The sequence below is a fragment of the Polyergus mexicanus genome, unplaced genomic scaffold, assembly GCF_030449975.1.
Source record: "Polyergus mexicanus isolate NDT 795.1 unplaced genomic scaffold, iyPolMexi1.0 SCAF_4, whole genome shotgun sequence".
Classification (NCBI taxonomy): domain Eukaryota; kingdom Metazoa; phylum Arthropoda; class Insecta; order Hymenoptera; family Formicidae; genus Polyergus; species Polyergus mexicanus.
Genome location: NW_027223324.1, coordinates 10892848 through 10912710, shown reverse-complemented (window position 1 = coordinate 10912710; position 19863 = coordinate 10892848). Strand labels below are relative to the sequence as shown.

Below are 19863 nucleotides of genomic sequence, written 5' to 3'. Positions count from 1 at the left end.
AAGCAGTGGTATCAACGCAGAGTACTATAGGTATCAACGCAGAGTACTATTCGGAGCAGAAAGTAGTTTCTTTCAGATCATTCAAGAATAGGTAGTGTTAAAAAGTTAATTATTTTCATGCCATATTACTAAAAGAGATCGATTAAAATTAAAATGACTCAATACATGTAAAAAGTTACATAAATTATGTAATATTTTATATCATTTGGTAAAGTTAAAAATAAAATGATATAATATACTATGTTGTTTTTAATGATATCTTCACGAGAATCATAACTGATGTTCATTTTTTCCCATTCTTAAGAAAAGAATAAACTTTAATTGACATGTGTCGATACTAATAATATTGATAAATTAAAATTCACACAATTTTTTTATATAATATAATTTATAATTCATTATTATTTGTCTTCCATTGTAACTTAATCAATATAATTCATTTTTTTCACCTTTCCTTTATCTGTATCTCTTTATTTTTTATTTATCGATAATATTAGTCTTTGAATTGCAGATATGCAATGGTATTTCTTTTTGCTTGCCTTCGCGCACTATGTCACTGCTACTCCTGTCAAAGCATATCAGGTAAATAAAATAATATTGTTCTAGTATCGAAATTTTTAAACTTCTCGAAATTATATCGGTTTTAATGTGCTTTATTTTTTATTCTGAAATACATGTGTAATTAATTTATAGCTCTATTTTTAATCTTATTACTTTAGCTGTTTAGCTAGAAATGATATTTATGTGTGAAGTTACAAAAAATGCTAACGCAGCCATATTATACAATTATAAAAAAGAATAAGAAAATTATGCTGCACTTCATGATTTAATTTTAATTTTGTATTTTTAAAATATATCACTTTCAATTTTATCATGCCATCTTCTATACACGAAACATGTCTCGAGACATGTCTGAATCAAATGCAGCATATAAGAAAAAATACAAAAATTTGAGAATAGAGAACAATAAATAAAATAACAAGATTATTAAATTGTAATCACAAATTTAAAGTGTTTATTATTATACTCGTTTGTAATTGTATTTAAATAAATACTTGTAAAAAACGTGTCTCTCATTAATATTATTGTATTTATGCTATTGTTTGAATGCATTCGTTTACATGTATTAAGTACATCTTTTTTCGCGACTCAAGAGAATTCTGATTATCAGATATAGAGACAACATTGAATTTAGTAGCTGCGGGCAGCGTACCTTACAAAAAAAAAATTTCGCAATAATTCGGGCAACACAATTATGAAAATGCGGGTGTTATCATATAGGCTAAGGTTAAATGTTAAATTTGTATAGATGCGTTAAAATCTATCGAGAAATATTTTTTTTACACACTTGAGAGTATAGACACGATCACTAAATTGTTTTGATTGCTCTAACTGTTAAGTGTAGTCACTAAGTAATTTTGATTATTTTGTCTGATTGCGAAATGTATATTTTCCTTATTACAAGTCTACAAGCCTACAAGTTTTTTAAGTCTACAAGTCTTGGCAAAGATTTATTTCATATTAAAAGAAAGCGCGCACACATATAAGTTTTCGGAGCAACTGAAATTTACTTAGACGGTTGCAAATATTTTTGAATAACAAAACTTTTCATTTATGCCAATTTAAGGACGTTATTATTCTAGACAGATCAAGTAACCAGCAGTAACGTAATCAGCAAATGTTGCCCCTGCCAGTTTGAGGATACGCAATACATAGATTATGCTTGTCCAGGTAGCACTTTTATGAAGCTAATTCAAAATGTGATATCCTTGAGATGCGATATTGCTGATTCTTGCCGACGATTGGGTAGGGACGAAGCACCAAACGAGAATGAATGGTATAAAAACTACAAGATCTCTCATAGATCTTTCATAAAATGATTTTTGCAATAAACTATATTTGCGCTCTGTTATTTTCACTTTGAAGTGCAAGATTCTTCGCCTATTGTTAAAAATTGTTAATATCGTTAATGCCTTTTATAGGTTCGATTTTATAATCATCGGTGCAGGTGTGGCAGGGCCAATAATCGCGAGAAGGTTGAGCGATAGTCCATGGCGAAAGATTTTGCTTATCGAGGCTGGCCCGGAAGAACCTACTATGACAGCAATACCAGCACTTGCATTTAAAGCCATCAATACGGATCTTGATTGGAAATTCAAAACGGAACCAACATCACCGCATCCTACTGCTTGTTTAAGTACAAAATATATCATTTTACAATACATTGTTTGATTTAATACAGTTTTTCGCACGAACAATGCATAATATTTTTATCGCGCGTAAAGAGTACATTAATATATCAATATTGGCACCCTTTTAGAAACAAATGGCGTCTGCAGTTGGCCAAGAGGCAAGATGATTGCCGGAACTAACGGCTTCAACGGTATGATGTACGTTCGAGGTCATCCTGAAATTTATAACCTCTGGGCACAGGCAGGAAATACTGATTGGTCTTATGATGAAATCACTCGTTATTTCGAACGGGTGGAGAATCCGGTTTATCCGATAATCTTATCGAACAATCGCAGTTTGAATGAACGCGGCATGGTTAATATTCAGTATTTTCCGTATAAACCGAAATTCGCGGATGTGCTGCTGACAGCAGCCAAAGAGCTGGGTTACACGAGCTCCCAATTAAGAGGATATAATCAAACTGGTTTTACAATCGCGCCGATGACAATCGAAAACGGTATGCGTCTCACGACTTCCAAGGCATACTTGAGGCCCGTCTTCGATCGCAAAAATCTGCGAGTATTAATAAATACACAAGTTACCAAGATTCTAATTAATCCATGGGAAAAGAAAGCTTATGGCGTGGAGCTGGTAGATAAGAACGGCCAAAAAAGAGTGGTAAAATGCGACAAAGAAGTGATCTTGACGGCCGGTGCTATAGGCTCACCGCACATTCTTATGAATTCTGGTGTAGGACCCAAAAAAGACCTCACTAATCTCGGTATTAAAGTTTACAAAGATCTACCGGTCGGCAAAAATTTGCACAATCATGTCTCAGTGGCGGTTCCTATGAGTATCAGAGACATCCCGCATGAGACCCTGACTATGGATGCTGTAAATGACTATCTAGAGAACAAAAGCGGTCCGTTGTCTAGTACGGGACTCACTCAAGTCACCGCCTTCTTTGAAAGCAAATATGCGACTAAAGGCGTGCCGGACATTCAAGCCTTCTTCGACGGTTTCAGTTCCAGCTGTCCGAAGACTGGTTTGCCGAATGAGTGCGTTGATGGTAGGATTGGCGATTGTACGGATAGAAGAAAGATCGGGGCAAGACCCACGGTGGTTCGCACGGAGAGTCGAGGCTATATGAAACTCCGATCGAATAATCCTTTGGATCCACCGCTAATGTATCCGAATTATTTCACAAATAAGAAAGACTTGCTGATCTTGCTTGAAGGTATCAGAAAAGTCAGCACGATTGTCGACGCACCCATTATGAAAAAATGGGATTTTCGTTTGGAACAAGTGAGAAACCCATTATGCAACGAGTAAGTATTATATTATCACCTAGTAAATAAGATGCGCGCAACATATTAGCAGATTAGCAATTATGTGTTACTTCAAGTTTCAAAAGAGATCAGTTGCATAATGGAATCTAACATTTATGGAATATTTCTGATACATTTAAATAGTAATGTTCGAGTTTTTCTATTCTTTTCTTAATACAATAAAAATTAAAAACAAAAGAAAAAATTTTTTTTTGAATGTTGATTTCTTAAGATAGTTTGCAAATTTTTTATCGTATTTTTAATTTTATTAGCTATCATTTCGGTACGGATGCCTTTTGGATGTGTCAAATACGCGCAGAAACTGGACCGGAAAATCATCAATCCGGAACATGCAAGATGGGACCGAGTACCGATCCAACTGCGGTAGTGGATCCAAAACTTCGAGTACACGGTATAGCGAACATTCGCGTCGCCGATGCTTCTATCTTCCCCACTGTGCCAAATGCAAATCCTATCGCTGGTATCATGATGGTAGCTGAAAAAGCAGCCGATATGATTAATAGTGCTTGGCCGCAGAGACTTTAAATATAACAACGCATATTATATGTTTATGTAATAATTATGTAATAATATACATATAAAAAGTTCCAAAACTATTGAACACATTTTTTTAATGATAAATTCTTTGGTCAATTATAATTTTTTTTTTTTTTTTTTTTTTTAAGCAAAAATAATGCGAGATCATTATTTGCAACTTTTCTGTTTTTACAAGTCTTTATAATTAAATTTCAAATAAAAATTTTAATTACAGTAAAATTACAATATGTAATTAAAATTACAGTAAGTTGCACTAAAATTAATGAAAAATCATAGTTAATGATTTATTATTTATTATTTTGAAATTTAAAAGAAATTCTCTTTAATTAATTACTTAATTTGATAATTATTAATATACTTTGATATTTGCATTAAAAAATTGACTACTAAAATTGATCAAATTAAAAAATTGTGATACTTTTAAGAGATATAATGATAAAATAATTAAATTTTACGATGTTCATGATATTTATTTTTATAATTCGGAACAATTTTCTGATATCACCATTTTTGTAAATCAAATAATTAAAATTTAAGTAATAAAATGTACACATTATAACAACATTTTTTTGTACTATTGATACAGCCGCTTATTGATCACGTAGACGTCGTAGAAGAGAGAAAGTGCGCAAGTAGCTCGTGTGTGTGCCTTTCTGCCCGTGTGTTGGCCATGAAAGCAAAGAGAAAGATGTTGACACGGTGTCACGCATAAAAAAAACAAAGTTTTTCAGCATGATTCATACGAGAAAGAAAAAAAATGATGCGTTGCGCGTGTGCGATAGATTTCTAAATATTTATTGTTCATTGCAAAATCGCGTATCAGTAAGGTAAATAATCTTACTTCTCACGACAAAAACATGATTTGATATAATTATATCGCCCCCAGCGAGCACAGCGAGAATATGCTTATTTAGAAAATAAATATATTTTTGCTATGCTCGTTTCTTTTTTTCCTCTTTCTATCTTTCTTTCTCTTTCTGTACTTGTTTTAACTACAAGAAATGTGCATCTATTTTTTATTCTTATTATCGAGAACGATTGTATCATATTTTAAAATTATAAAAATACATATATTCTCAATTATATATTATCTCCTCTCCTTCGTTTATTAAAATAAAAATTCTTATATCTGTAAAAGAATATTCTATATAAAATAAAATAACTGTATATTTAAAATTGATTATGTAAAAAACAATGCAAATAATTGTACTAAAGAATAGTTTAGTTTTAAGACACAGATTTCGAGCAATGAACTTTACGGAGCCACTAAATTTTCATACGACGTTGGCATTGAAAGGATATACTAGGGGCCAACTGGTTTTCACTCTGCACATTCACCAGCACACTGTGCAGTCTGGTTCTTACCCGTGCTAGTCTCATTTCGCTTATAACGATTTTGCCGGTTTATCATCAAACATTTGTATATTTTTAACTAAGTTTATCAAGTAAGCTTGATACAGTATTGTACGCGTTGCAGAATACAATCGGGATGACTGAAATGTGAATGTCAATTATAAATATTGGGAAAGTGCTGTTAATACAACGAGAAAGTGTAATACAAATTTACGCGCAGACACCAATAAGATATGGAGAAATTAATGGAACAACACTGAAAAATCAACGCAGAAATGTACGCGAGTGACATATTAATTGGCACGTTGCCAACGATCTTCATAATTATTGCAAACATATTCTTGTGATAATAATATCTGCAAATGTATCACCTGACGGATTCGAGTGATGTCGACATGTCATATGTAGTTGTAACTAGATTTTGTTGGCTTATATAAGCTATTGTCACAGCACAAAAGGTAGGAAACACACAACGTGAAAATTACAGATGCTAACGTAATTTCAACTTTCGTATGGCATACTTGAGATCTGTGATAAGTGTTGTGCATATATTCAAAATATAAACATATGACATAATTCATAAAATAAAATGATTAAATATAATCATATATATCTAATATGTAATATGCTTTACGTATATTATATGTGTTTATGTTCTTTCATTTTATCTATACGTATGCAGTCGATTCTAAAGTGATTAATTGTTTGGACCTTATAAGTGTGAAAAATTCATAAATTTTATGTAAAAGATTGGTAAATTCTATGTATATTCTACGTAACAAAATGTTAAGATATTAAATGTTAAAAATAGTTTATACATGTAATATTGAGATAAGTAAATAAACATTTCATTTTTATTAATGAAATTAATTAACAATTTGCTTTCAGAAAACTTATTTGTACCACTGATGCTTGAGAGAATAATGCTCGAATGTATTTGGATACTACTTGAATTATTAATGTTTGGCGGTGGAAATAAATGGAAATGGCAACAATATTGACTAATTTTTTCGGTACAACTTCCGTTCTTGGATTTAGTTTGATTCCGCTTTTGGCCATCGGTCTCACTGTATATAAATACAACAGTCTCGATCCAGAATCACATCCGCAAGATGCACAAGAGGTATAAAAAAATTTTTTTAATTAATAGAAAAGACAAAGAGAAGTATAGAGAATTTTTTAAAACATCCTTTCACAGACACACATTTATATATATATATATATATATATATATATATATATATATATATATAAATTATAATATATATGTATTTTTAAAAAAGCGCCCGAAAATGCGATGACGATGGTCTTTCGTTTTGTAGCACTGTGTATTGGGATTCTTTAGCAACTTTCTCAGACTACGAGCATGACGCTATCGTTCTTAGTTTGCGTTTTATAATGGTTTGAATGAGATTGTATTCGGTGTTCGCGGCGATTTTCTAGACATGGCAATTCTTTTTTTTAGATTTTCTTATAGAGTTTGAGAGAGACAGAGAACAGGGGGCTGAGCAACAGTTGTCGCATGTTTTGTCAAAAACTTGTTGATAAGGAACAACGCGTGTACAGATGCATTGTCGTGATGCAGCATCGATAAACTGTTGGCTCACTGCCTCTCTCAAACACTGCAAGAAAAAAAATCGCCACATCTAGATAATCGCCACGAACGCTGAACACAACTACACTCAAACTATCATAAAACGTAAACTAAGAACGATAGCGTGATGCTCGTTGTGTGAAAAAATTACTAATGAATTCCATTACACAGTACCACAAGGCGGATGACCCCATGTCATCGCATTCGGGCACTTTTTTAAGAGTTCGGTGTTTTTATGGACAGCTCTTGTATGTATCATATATGATAGTCCAATGTTCGAATAGAGATGGGGATGTAACAAATTACGATGCGATTTCAGTTGCTGAAAATATACGATTTCATAGTGATTGGAGGTGGAAGCGCAGGTGCCGTGGTCGCCTCGAGATTGTCAGAGATAGCTAATTGGACAGTGTTACTCTTAGAAGCTGGCGATGATGAGAACGAAATTTCAGATATTCCCTTGCTTGCCGGATATACTCAGCTCACAAAATTTGATTGGAAGTATCAAACCTCACCATCTACTACTTCAGCCTATTGCCTCGCTATGATAGGCGACAAGTGTAATTGGCCACGAGGCAAAGTTCTGGGAGGAAGCAGTGTTCTTAATGCTATGATTTACGTTCGTGGTAATCGGCAAGTACACATGTTATTTTAATTATTAGAATTATCGAACGTTAGAGAAATATATATCAAATAGAAACAATCAAACGATAATTAAATATTTGTTCTAGACACGATTACGATAATTGGGCTCGATTAGGAAATAATGGATGGAGCTACGAGGAAGTGCTCCCTTATTTTCTCAAATCTGAAGATAATCGAAATCCATATTTGGCGAGAACACCTTACCATAAAACAGGAGGTTATCTGACCGTACAAGAACCGCCCTGGAAAAGTCCTTTGGCTCTCGCTTTCTTGCAAGCTGGCCAAGAAATGGGCTACGAGAATCGCGACATAAACGGATTCAATCAAACCGGTTTCATGTTGACGCAAGCAACTATTCGACGTGGCAGTCGATGCTCGACGGCAAAGGCTTTTCTACGACCGGTGAAAAACAGATCGAATCTGCACATAGCGATGCATACTCAGGTTCTAAAAGTGCTCTTTAACGCCGAGAAGAGAGCAATAGGCGTGGAATTTCTTCGCGATGGTAAACAAAAAATCGTAAAATGCAGAAGAGAAGTCATCTTATCCGCTGGCGCAATTAATTCGCCTCAGTTGCTTATGCTCTCTGGAATCGGTCCCAGCGAACATTTGGCCGAGTTTGGCATACCAGTGATATCTAATCTACGGGTCGGAGATAATCTTCAGGATCACGTGGGCCTTGGTGGACTCACTTTTATCATAAATGACCAGATCACTTTGATGAGAGAGCGCTTTCAGACTTTCTCGGTGATGTTTGAATATATCATGAAGGAACGAGGACCCATGACCACGCCGGGAATCGAAGGATTGGCTTTTCTTAATACTAAATATGCCAACAAATCCGGTGATTATCCAGACATGCAGTTTCATTTTGCACCAAGTTCCGTCAACTCTGACGGCGAACAAATAAAAAAAATCACCGGTCTAAAAGACCGAGTATATAATACCATGTACAAACCTTTGCGCAATGCCGAAACCTGGTCAATTCTACCGCTTTTGCTACGGCCCAAGAGCACAGGATGGATCAGATTGAAGAATAAAAACCCTCTAGTTCAACCGGAAATTAATCCTAATTACTTCACGCATAAAGAGGATATGGATGTTCTCGTGGAAGGAATCAGGTTAGCGATGCAGGTATCTAACACCCGCGCATTTCAACGATTTGGCTCGAGACCTCACACCATTCGCATGCCGGGTTGTTACAAATATACATTCAATACGTACGAATACTGGGAATGCGCTGTGCGACACTTTACCTTCACGATTTATCATCCAACGGGTACTTGTAAAATGGGGCCTCAGAGCGATCCTACAGCCGTTGTCGATCCTCGATTAAGGGTTTATGGGGTTAAAGGGCTTAGAGTCGTTGATGCTTCCATAATGCCGACCATTGTCAGTGGCAATCCGAATGCGCCGACCATCATGATCGGCGAAAAAGCCAGTGACATTATCAAGGAAGATTGGCGAGTGAAAAAAAAACGAAGTGTTAAAAGATGCCGAACGAAATTCTTTTCGTCAAAATAAAATTAAGATTTAATTTCGCACTTTTTAAATGTAATCAAATTATTATATGGAAAATTTTCATTACTTTTTTTATTATGTATGTTTATTGTTATTTTAGTTTTTTAATATTTTTAATAGTTTATATTGCTCTTATATTATTATATAAGTTCTTTCGTTAAAACTCTCTCCTTTTATTTATACAAATTTAATAGATCTTTCTTCCTTGTCTCTTTCTTGATCCCTTTTCTCCCTTTCCTCTTTCTTCCTCCCATTCTCACTGTTTTTTCTCTCTCCTTCCCTCTCTCTTCATTTATACTTGCCTTTTTCTCACCTTCTTTCTTTCATTTGCATGCGCGTGTGTGAAGATCTGTTATAATATTTCAAATATACATTACGATCTAAAGATACATTTACGAAAAAGATCAATATGTTGTTTAATGCATTTATAAAACATCAAATTGATTATACATATGAAAATAATATTTGTGAAAAATTTCCCTTTTTATGAAATATTTATAAATATTAATAAGTAATTAACTCTCTCTCTCTCTCTCTCTCTCTCTTTCTTCCTAACTCTCCTTCTTCCTTCATTCTCCCCTTCTCTTTTCAATAGGGGATAATATATTCTATATTATATATTAAAATATTATAAATACATCTAATGTGTGTCAAAGTCATTAAACTAAAAATCTTAATAACAGGCAGTGCCATTCCTTTTGTAATAATACGAAAAATATAATTTTTTTATTTCATTAAACTTGTTAAATTTTATTATTTACCACATACGCATAACATATATCTTGCATGTCTTATATATAATAATTTGTTAATATTACGACCCCATACATACAATAGATTTATATTAATTTGTCAAACTCTTATGTTAATAAAGATTTTTTAGTTAAGAGTTTTTAGAGTCAATTAATTTTTAACAAAATCGACAATAAGAAAAATAATATTCATTATTAAAAATGCATAATAATTTTTTTAACGTTAGAGCGAGCGTGAAAAAGACGATATGAGGTCTCAGAGACAAAATCATGATTTTCAAATCGCAAACAGACGAGTCATAGTAATATATAATTTTATATGATACTGAATCTCGTGTCAAAAATTACGCATGATAAAATGCACGTTTTCACGTATTCTCTATTTTCATTTCCTCGCTTTCTTATTCATTAATGCATAGTATTAATTATAGCAATGTAGCATGCTACTGTGTATTAATATAAATTTTATTTCCGTCTTTTTTATTATTCGCAGATTTAAATATCTTTGAACATATCGCGCTTTCCCTCTTTTTTTTCCTCAATGTGAAAAAAGACGCCTCTATATGGACGTAATTTACTGTTACATTGATATCACGGTTCTAATGCACATTACGCAGATTCTTCGTGTATTCTATGAAAGAAGTTGACAACAGTGAAAGTGACCCATTGACATCCGACTACTTTGTTAAATTTATGCGCGAAAATAGTTTATGTGAAGTATAACTGATAAAAGAAAGCGCAAAGTGTGACTGCGAAAGAAGATATTCTTAAGAGACATACTATACAGAAAAATTGAGGCAAACGCACAATTTTTATTGTCCTTATTTGTCTGAAATATTTTTACCTGTTTTATTTTAGAAGTTTAGTTTTCGAGATATTCGATTGAATTGTTTAAGATGAGATATCCTGTATAATTTAATTATTATCGTTATTATAAACATCTCCTTGAATACATTACAACATTCTGTTAAAATGTCTTTCTCCATAAAATGAATACTCTAAGAGAAATTAATAAATACCGTTTCTTATATGCTATATTTGGTGTATATTACCTTGCTCATCGTGGAAAAGATTAGACTATCATATTCGATCGTAATGAGACTGTATTATTTCTTCGTGCGTGTACGCTGTGTATATATTTGTATGTACACAAGAAATAGCAATGTCATGCGCGAGTACCGTTCTGTTACCACACTCCCGCTATAAGGTAGATGCGCGTATATCACAGGAAGAAAATACTTTCACTACCAAAGTGCGGCTGGGAGTCTTCAGGAAGGACAAGAACACTAGGCACAAGTGGGAATAACGAGGAAGGTGAGAGTGAAATGAATGGAAGTATATCGGTGCAGTACCATAACGTTCTTCCGACTGTCATTACTGTGACTCTACCGCAGTCACTCGACTATCGTCTCATTATTCGGCGATCTTTTAATATTTGGACAATCTTGCCAGTAAAATTTTGACGTTTTCGGAGTCTTTATCGCGATTACAATTGTCATCGAATGATTCTCGTGATGAAAATCAGCGTAATCGTAATCATTGTTAATGGAACTTTGTAACACTTTTTGCTAAGTGGAAAATTTTTAGAGTGATTATTCAATAATTATGTTTAGTCATCGGAGAGTGATAAAGTGACCCACACAATATTAAAAGGATTATAGAAGAGTGTCATCAAGATTGCAACGTCAAGAGATTAATAGGAGTATGAACGGCGTTAAAAAAATTATATGTATGTTATGTACAATATTAATATGATATTCCTCTTTCTTTTTTCAACAAAATTATTACATACATACTATTATATATAAACACTTTTTTCATCCATACAATGAAAAATCCGTAAAGGTTACTTTAAATTAAAAAAGGGACTGCTTTATATTAAAAATGTCAACGAAGCTGACATTTATACAAAAATAACAATTTAAAAATTCTATCTATTCTTCTATCTATAAAAGAAGCGTAACCTTCTATTCTTAAAAACAGTTTAAAATATATTTTAACCTAATATCTAAACTAATTTAGTATATTTTTAGAATCTTCTAATTTAGTATATTCTATTTAATTATATTCTATTTTAGTGTATATTTACTATCTATCTATAACATGAAAAAGGATATAATGCGTAATTTAAATATAAAAATAATGAATCTATTTAATAATTATTTTATGATTTTGTAATTGTTTTATGCGACACTCTGCTGACTTATTGTAAAATATTATGTGCAACTTTGACTTCACTTATATGTAGCTACATATTATGATACGTTTTACATACACGTTCTGATCTCTTGAAATAATAATGTGCAGTAATCGCAAATATATACATTGACATTAGAATATTAGCTTTTCTGGCATAAAAAACTCGTAATAATGTTTCGATTATAATCAATTATTATAAAAAAATCTGGCTCTTAACCAATATATACAAATTTGATATATGTATAATCAATAAATGTACATTATTTTAATTTTGCAACTCATTTTTCATGAAAATATTATGCTATTAATCAAAAAAAATTTATTCCATCGTTTACTTTTTTACAAGGAATCATCTCTTCGTATATAATGTTCTCAATTGTGCTCAATATTATTGAATATCTTTCATATTTCATACTATGATTAATAACATGTTGTTTTCATTGTTCGCAATTAACTTTTGCGTTACATATGTACAAAGAGAAAATAAATAACTTATTTGATTTATATATAATCTTATATATTTCTTAATCTACTATATATCTTTTACAACAAAGAAAAATTTGTATAACACTCATATATGCGTATATTAACCGATTACTTCGCGAACGCGTATCATTGAATTGGCTGGATGATTCAACAATAAAATAAGCAAGGTTCGTTTTATCGTTTTAGCGGAAGTATTTTGTTGCGAAATTATTCAACGAAAGCTATTACATAAATTACAAATTTTCACATCTATAATTCCAAAATTAACGCGTAAACTTTCACCGCTTACACCTTGACATCTACCCTCACATTTTTTTTTTTTAAGTTTTTAACCTCTTGAAACATTTTAATTATTACGCATCTTATTTTTATTCCAAACTAATTATTTGAATCAGTAGAAAATGCAGCGAATCGCATAAAAAAGTCAATTTTCATCGTAGACAAATTTACTTAAACATGAAACTGATTTGAAACAAAGCAGGAAATATACATACATATATATACGCGCTCGTTTACGCACATTCACATTTTCACGTATAAGAGAGAGAGAGAGAGAGAGAGAGAGAGAGAGAGAGAGAGAGAGAGAGAGAGAGAATGTGTGCGTGCGTGCACGCATGAGTGATGTGGCAATATCAATAACATTATTGGCATAAGTGCATAATTGCAACGTTTCCATTTTAAATATATCATTTATTTGTTTCAAGTGTACCTGTATCATGTGGTATATCTTCTTTGAAATAATTAACGATACTATATTAATTAGATTCTTAATAATTCTCTTCTAATTATATGCCAGATCTAATGAATGATTTTTGAAGAAGCATGATAGGAAAAGCAAGGATAACTCTTACGCATTACTTTCTGGACAGGATATATGTAAAATTTATAGTGTCTTTTCTATTTTATCGCTCCTTTCAAAAATTGTTTTACACAAGGGGCACTATTTCAATTATTCTAATTGCTGCGCGTCAAGGAGAAAGAATTTTGCGGATTTACGATACAATATAAGATATTGTTCGTATTGTTTGTTAAAAATTATGGAAGTTACAAAATTAGAATCATTTTATCATTAAGAATAACTATATAAGTATCGTTTCTTTCTTTCTCTTATTATAAATTAAAAATTTCTTTAGCTTGTGTTTATTTTTCAAATTTTCAGAACTTTGCTCGTTCTTTTAAATTTCTATATTTTATTGAAGAAAATCTGTTCGAAGATGGTAATTTGAAAATATATAAAAAAATGCATGGCATTTATTTCTTGTTAAGAAATCTGAGAATCAATACACTAATTAAGATCTGTCTGTAATTATAAATTAGAGAGATATAAAGAGTGTTATATAATTAAAAATACGCATTTCTTTCAGATCAGCAATATAATAAGCACGCGATAGAGTCAAATACAAAGAGTTAGAAAGATAAAGAGGAAGGAAGAGAAACGGAAATAGGCATAGTATAACTCCATAAGCGTCTCGTGGAAGAAAACAAGTCAAACAAAAGTTTACGCCAGTGAAATACTTTCTCCTTTCCCCGTTATGAGATCACCATTTCGTTTCTCCGGATCCGGACATAACGAGATATTTTGTGCGCCATTTACAAGTGGAGTGAGAAGCTGGCCACTAAACATTTCGCGTGGTTCCTATTAAATTAAATTCTATCAGAGATGGTGCGCCTCGATAGGGCATGACCATCTTTAATTCGCTAAGCGACTCTAGTATTTCCTTGTTCCTCACCACGTGATACCCACGCCAATCACTTTTCCTTCCGCGATCAGGAGCATGTCGCTATCTTATGCCGTCACGAGTAAACTTTCCATTATTTTTAATTACATTGTTTTGCAGATTTTAAAATTCTCTTTTTTTATAAAAATAATAAAAGATCTGCATTTATATATATTTTTTATAGCTTTCTGACTTAAAAAATGATAATTAATAACAAATTATTAATTCGTCTAAATTCTTTGCTACATAACAATTTTATAATTACAAAAATAATACAGCAATATATATAATGGTAATAAGGACTTTATAAATGTGCCTAATGTTAAATTTTATACGGAAAAATTGCACGTCCTTCCATATAAAGTCTAATATATTTTTATACATGATCTATCCACACAATATACAAATAATATGTTTGCTCGCAGTTATTTTCTATAAATTATAATAAACATATATTTTTTCAATAATATTTGATATATCAATATTTGTATATGTGCTATTTATATGCTTGTTTCATTATTTTTATTGAATTTTTTTGTTCTTATAGGACAAATGATGATACAGAGAGAAGTGATGTTCCACTGAAATCAAAATGGGAATATCATGAAGAATATAAATATTTATGTATCTTTGGACATTCACGGATCTAAAAAGATCGGCATGCGGTCGCCTGATGTTCCATTATGACAACCAATGAGAGGAATAAAGAGAAAGAGACAACAAGGATAGAATATTACAAGAAATTGGCGAAGTAGACATTTTCTCTAAAATGGTCTTCAGCACAATAATAGTGACATCAGCCTTGAAGGGTGCTATTAGTTTGATGGGTACAGGTTTATGGCTCGTGCCATTGCTAATCGCGGGTCTTTCTTATTATCATTATGATCAATTAGATCCCGAGAGTCGACCTATCGACAGGTATCCTCTGTATTCTAATTACGATTTTGTTGTGATTGGCGGCGGATCAGCTGGAGCGGTGGTTGCTAGTCGACTCTCAGAGATACCTGATTGGAATGTATTGTTACTGGAAGCTGGTCCGGACGAAAATGAAATCACGGACGTGCCATCTCTGGCTGCGTATCTGCAATTGACCAAACTAGATTGGAAGTACAAGACCGAGCCCACAGGCAAGGCTTGTCTAGCTATGAAAGGTGGCCGTTGCAATTGGCCGCGTGGTAAAGTCTTGGGCGGTAGTAGCGTTCTTAACTATATGCTATATGTACGTGGTAACAGACACGATTACAATCACTGGGAATCGCTCGGCAACTCCGGTTGGGGATATAAGCAAGTCCTTTACTACTTCAAAAAGTCGGAAGATAATCGAAATCCGTATCTACAGAAAAGTCCTTATCATGCGACTGACGGTTATTTAACAGTTCAAGAATCACCATGGAAGACACCTTTGGTGGTCGCTTTCATTCAAGCCGGCGTTGAAATGGGATACGAAAATAGGGACATAAATGGCGAGCGGCAGACAGGTTTTATGATATCTCAGGGAACTATCCGTAGAGGAAACAGATGCTCCACTGCGAAAGCTTTTCTACGACCTGTTCGTTTGCGTAGGAACATTCATACGGCTATAAATAGCCATGTGACGAAAATCGTGATCGATTCGTTGACAATGAAGGCAATAGGAGTTGAATTCGTCAGAGATGGTCGCAAACAAATGGTGAGAGCACGGAAAGAAGTAATATTGTCAGCAGGTGCCATCAACAGTCCTCAAATATTAATGTTGTCGGGAATCGGACCAAAGGAGCATCTACGACACATTGGTATCCCTGTTATTAAAGATCTTCGGGTTGGCGACAATCTTCAAGATCACGTAGGCATGGGTGGTTTGACATTTCTAATCGATAAGCCAGTTGCCATTGTTCAGGATCGTTTCCAAGCGGCTCCGATGACGATGCATTACGTGATCAACGGTAGAGGTCCCATGACGACCTTGGGTGGTGTTGAAGGGTACGCCTTTGTTAATACAAAATACGCTAATTACTCCATCGACTATCCAGATTTACAATTCCACATGGCGCCAGCTTCTATTAATTCTGATGCGGGAGTGCAAGTTCGGAAAATCCTTGGTTTTACAGACGAAGTGTACAATACTGTCTTTAGGCCGATTACTAATAGAGACGCTTGGACGCTTATACCTGTTTTGTTAAGACCCAAATCTCGTGGTACCGTACGATTAAAAAATTCTAATCCTTTCCATAGTCCTATTATCAACGCAAATTATTTTTCCGATCCCATGGACATCGCCGTCCTCGTAGAAGGTGCGAAAATTGCTATTAAGATCAACGAAGCAAAAGTCTTTAAGCAATTCGGTTCGAGAATTCATCGTGTCAAGTTGCCAGGATGTAAACACTTCAAATTCGGCTCCGACGCCTACTGGGAGTGTCACATACGACACATTTCTCAAACGATCTATCACCCCGTAGGTACTGCTAAGATGGGACCACCAACTGATCCTACCGCCGTAGTGGATCCAAGATTGAGAGTTTATGGTATCACAGGTCTTCGAGTCATTGATGCATCTATCATGCCGACAATATGCAGCGGCAATACAAACGCTCCTGTCATCATGATCGGTGAGAAAGGTGCTGATCTTATCAAGCAAGATTGGTTGCGACCATCGTCAGCAATTAATCGTAAAAGTATATACTAATAAAAAATAAACTGTTAAGAAGAAAATTGATTTGTAAATTTAACTTAGAATAATAATTTGACTTGTTTATAAAGATTCTCTTCAAGTATAAACATATTGCACTGATATTATTTTAAAACTAAAATTAGTGTCGAACTATGCGCGTATTCGCAATTCATGAATAGTATAAAGAGATCTGATTGGTCCAGTGGAAAGAAATTAAAAATAATCAAAAATTTTTAATTTTGTAATATTATCTATATACGATACGCTGTGATTTTAAAATATCTGGATGGTATATATGATAGATTGTAATGAATTACAAAGTAAAGCAATATAATTTTACAATTTTTCAAAACTTTTTTCATTCATAAACAGTTATAATAATTCAATATCATGTGCATTATTTGCAACAAGATAGTAAATCGTATCGGGCAATATATAATATATAACTTTTTATATGTATATAAAAATATTTCGCTCAATAATATATAATAACAGAATACTATGTAATACACAATTTCATAAAAAATCGAAGCAAAAACATTTCAATACATGTTTAAAACAGCCAGTTCAAGGTAGAATCACAAGATTATATAAAAACAATTAATTATAGTATGCATCTCAGGTACAATCTTTTTTATTAGAGTTTTTAAATTTTCTCATGTGCTATATAATATTCTAGTGTATACCAAATAAGTTAACATATATGTATAAGTTTCATTACTTTTATACATAAATGGTATTATTAAAAAAATATTTTTTAGCATTACATATACGTACATACGCGCGCGCGCGCACATACACACACACACATATATATATATTTGCGTGTGCACACATATATACAGAACATCTTGTAATTTAGAGTGTAACAGGGAAGATAATATTTTTACATGAAAAAATAAATTAAACATAACATTTTTAGAATAATATTTATTTTTGTACATAAAACTTTGTTTTTGAAAAAATTGAATTTAAAATTTAGAAAATGTATGTTATAATTATGCTTCTTTAAACTTTAACGATTTCTAATTACCTCTCTTTAATAACTAAGCTTCAATACAGAGAAAGATGTACTGAATTGTTTATTTAGTTTCTATAGGAAGTACACACACGTATCAAATATATCCTGTGATCAATAAAATTGCATCTGTATTTTTGTTTTGTGACTTAAAAATCATTGATTTCTGGATACTATTACCTGAGTAATTACATGTATACATGTAATTACATGTGTATACAAATTTACTACAAGTTGTTGTACATCTTATGTGCGTATATATACAAGGAATTTATAAAATAAGAGTCCAAAGCCCAACGAATAGTGATCTAGTAGTAATCTTCGATGCGTCATGATGATAAAAAAATGTCATGTATATCATAGATATAAATCCACGAACACCCATGACATCCACATGTCATATATGTAGATATAAATCCTGCTATCTAAATACATATAAATCTGCTTTCTTTCTAACAATAAGTAATATTCTTAAAATTTTTACTTACAGGATATGTTCAAAAAAAATATAAAAGAAATGTTTTCCGTTTGATTTCTTTGGTTGAAGATGTTTCAAATATTGTCTATCAAAATTGCCAATATAGAAGATCTTCACAATTATATTGTTAAAGATTGTCTAAAACAATATAAAAAAATTAAAGGACTTTTGTATGTATTCGATAATCTATGAAACAACACCTGCGAAGCATATATTCTTACTCAAGAAAGTCATTTGAACATTTTCTTCAAGTAAAAACTTTGATAATACTTAAATTTTTAAATTTTTAGGGAATTTAAAAATATGTATACATATATGTATACTTTATGTATGTATGTGCGTGTGTGGTACAGGTGCGTGTATGTGTCTGTATATATGTATATGTATAGCATATATATATAAACAAGTGTGATTATAATTTAAATTAACAGAATAGTCTTAAAAATTGTTAAATGTGTTTTTGTTATGTATTTTTAAAATAAATAACGTTATATATATATAAAATAAAATAAAAAAATATTTTTCCTTTTGTATTCTCTATCCTTTCCATTTCTGAAATATTTTATAATTTATAATTCCTTATAAATTACAAGTCACAAAATATGCAATGAATAATTACTTTTGTATTAAATTTGATGAACTTGATAGTCAACTTATAATCAAATTGACTGTTAATAAATCTTTGAACAAATTAATAAATTTTTGAACAAATTAATACCATTTAAAATTATTAATATCATAATTTAATACTATTCATGTTTGTCAAGAACAATGAGCTGGCCTTATGTTAATATTATATAATCAATGAGTATCTAGTGAGATAAACAAAGGGCTATCATATGATGTTGTTATAGTAAAAAATAGACGATGCTAAATGATCTGAGTCTTAAAAAATGAATTAATCGTCCAAAAATTTAAGACTCCTGTGTCTTCACTACAGCCGGTAACAGCTTTTTTTTATTATTCTGCATTAATAAATGCATATATAATTTATTAATTCATCTACATGTGTTCTACATTTGCAACGAAAAAGGACCCAACGACAATTTGAACAAGATTTACAATTATTTATTAATTCATGAAACAAAAAGAGAGTTTTCGATATATTTTATTATTCTACATTATCAAATACGAGTGGTTTCATCAAAAAACTTACTTATTTCGATATTTTGCAGGAATAAAACTCTTCTGACGTCAAAACTCAATTTGACATCAATAAAAGATCAGAAGATATATTTAAATACTTAAAAAATATAATGTATAAATGCTAATACCTATTCTTCAAAATATACGAATCATAAATATAAATCATCTACACGAATTATAATATCAAAAATAAAAGTCATTGAAAATGCTAAGCGTGTGTTCTTTTTTACTCCCTTATCTTGTATAGA

General features: G+C 32.1%; 4 protein-coding genes across 5 annotated transcripts in view; 3 read left to right on the top strand and 1 right to left on the bottom strand.

Moving 5' to 3' along the window:
• The window catches only part of Flo2 (flotillin-2), a 39732-nt gene that overhangs the window by 5214 nt on the left and 14655 nt on the right, over positions 1-19863 (bottom strand). The gene's annotated exons all lie outside the window — the stretch shown is intronic.
• LOC138932632 (glucose dehydrogenase [FAD, quinone]) lies at positions 514-4046 on the top strand. Its single transcript, XM_070294658.1, has 5 exons — positions 514-582; positions 1644-1837; positions 1983-2197; positions 2321-3500; positions 3773-4046. Exons 1-5 carry the CDS (start codon positions 514-516, stop codon positions 4044-4046), a joined length of 1932 nt encoding a protein of 643 aa, XP_070150759.1.
• Positions 6391-9174, top strand: LOC138932375 (glucose dehydrogenase [FAD, quinone]-like). Its single transcript, XM_070294133.1, has 3 exons — positions 6391-6534; positions 7325-7638; positions 7737-9174. Exons 1-3 carry the CDS (start codon positions 6391-6393, stop codon positions 9172-9174), a joined length of 1896 nt encoding a protein of 631 aa, XP_070150234.1.
• LOC138932372 (glucose dehydrogenase [FAD, quinone]-like) lies at positions 11147-17253 on the top strand. Of its 2 annotated transcripts, none has more exons than XM_070294129.1 (2): positions 11147-11237; positions 14874-17253. In XM_070294129.1, exon 2 carries the CDS (start codon positions 15096-15098, stop codon positions 16986-16988), a length of 1893 nt encoding a protein of 630 aa, XP_070150230.1. In that variant the 5' UTR covers positions 11147-11237; positions 14874-15095; the 3' UTR covers positions 16989-17253. The 2 variants fall into 2 exon arrangements, with proteins under 2 accessions (XP_070150230.1, XP_070150231.1); XM_070294130.1 differs by lacking the exon at positions 11147-11237 and adding an exon at positions 11521-11652.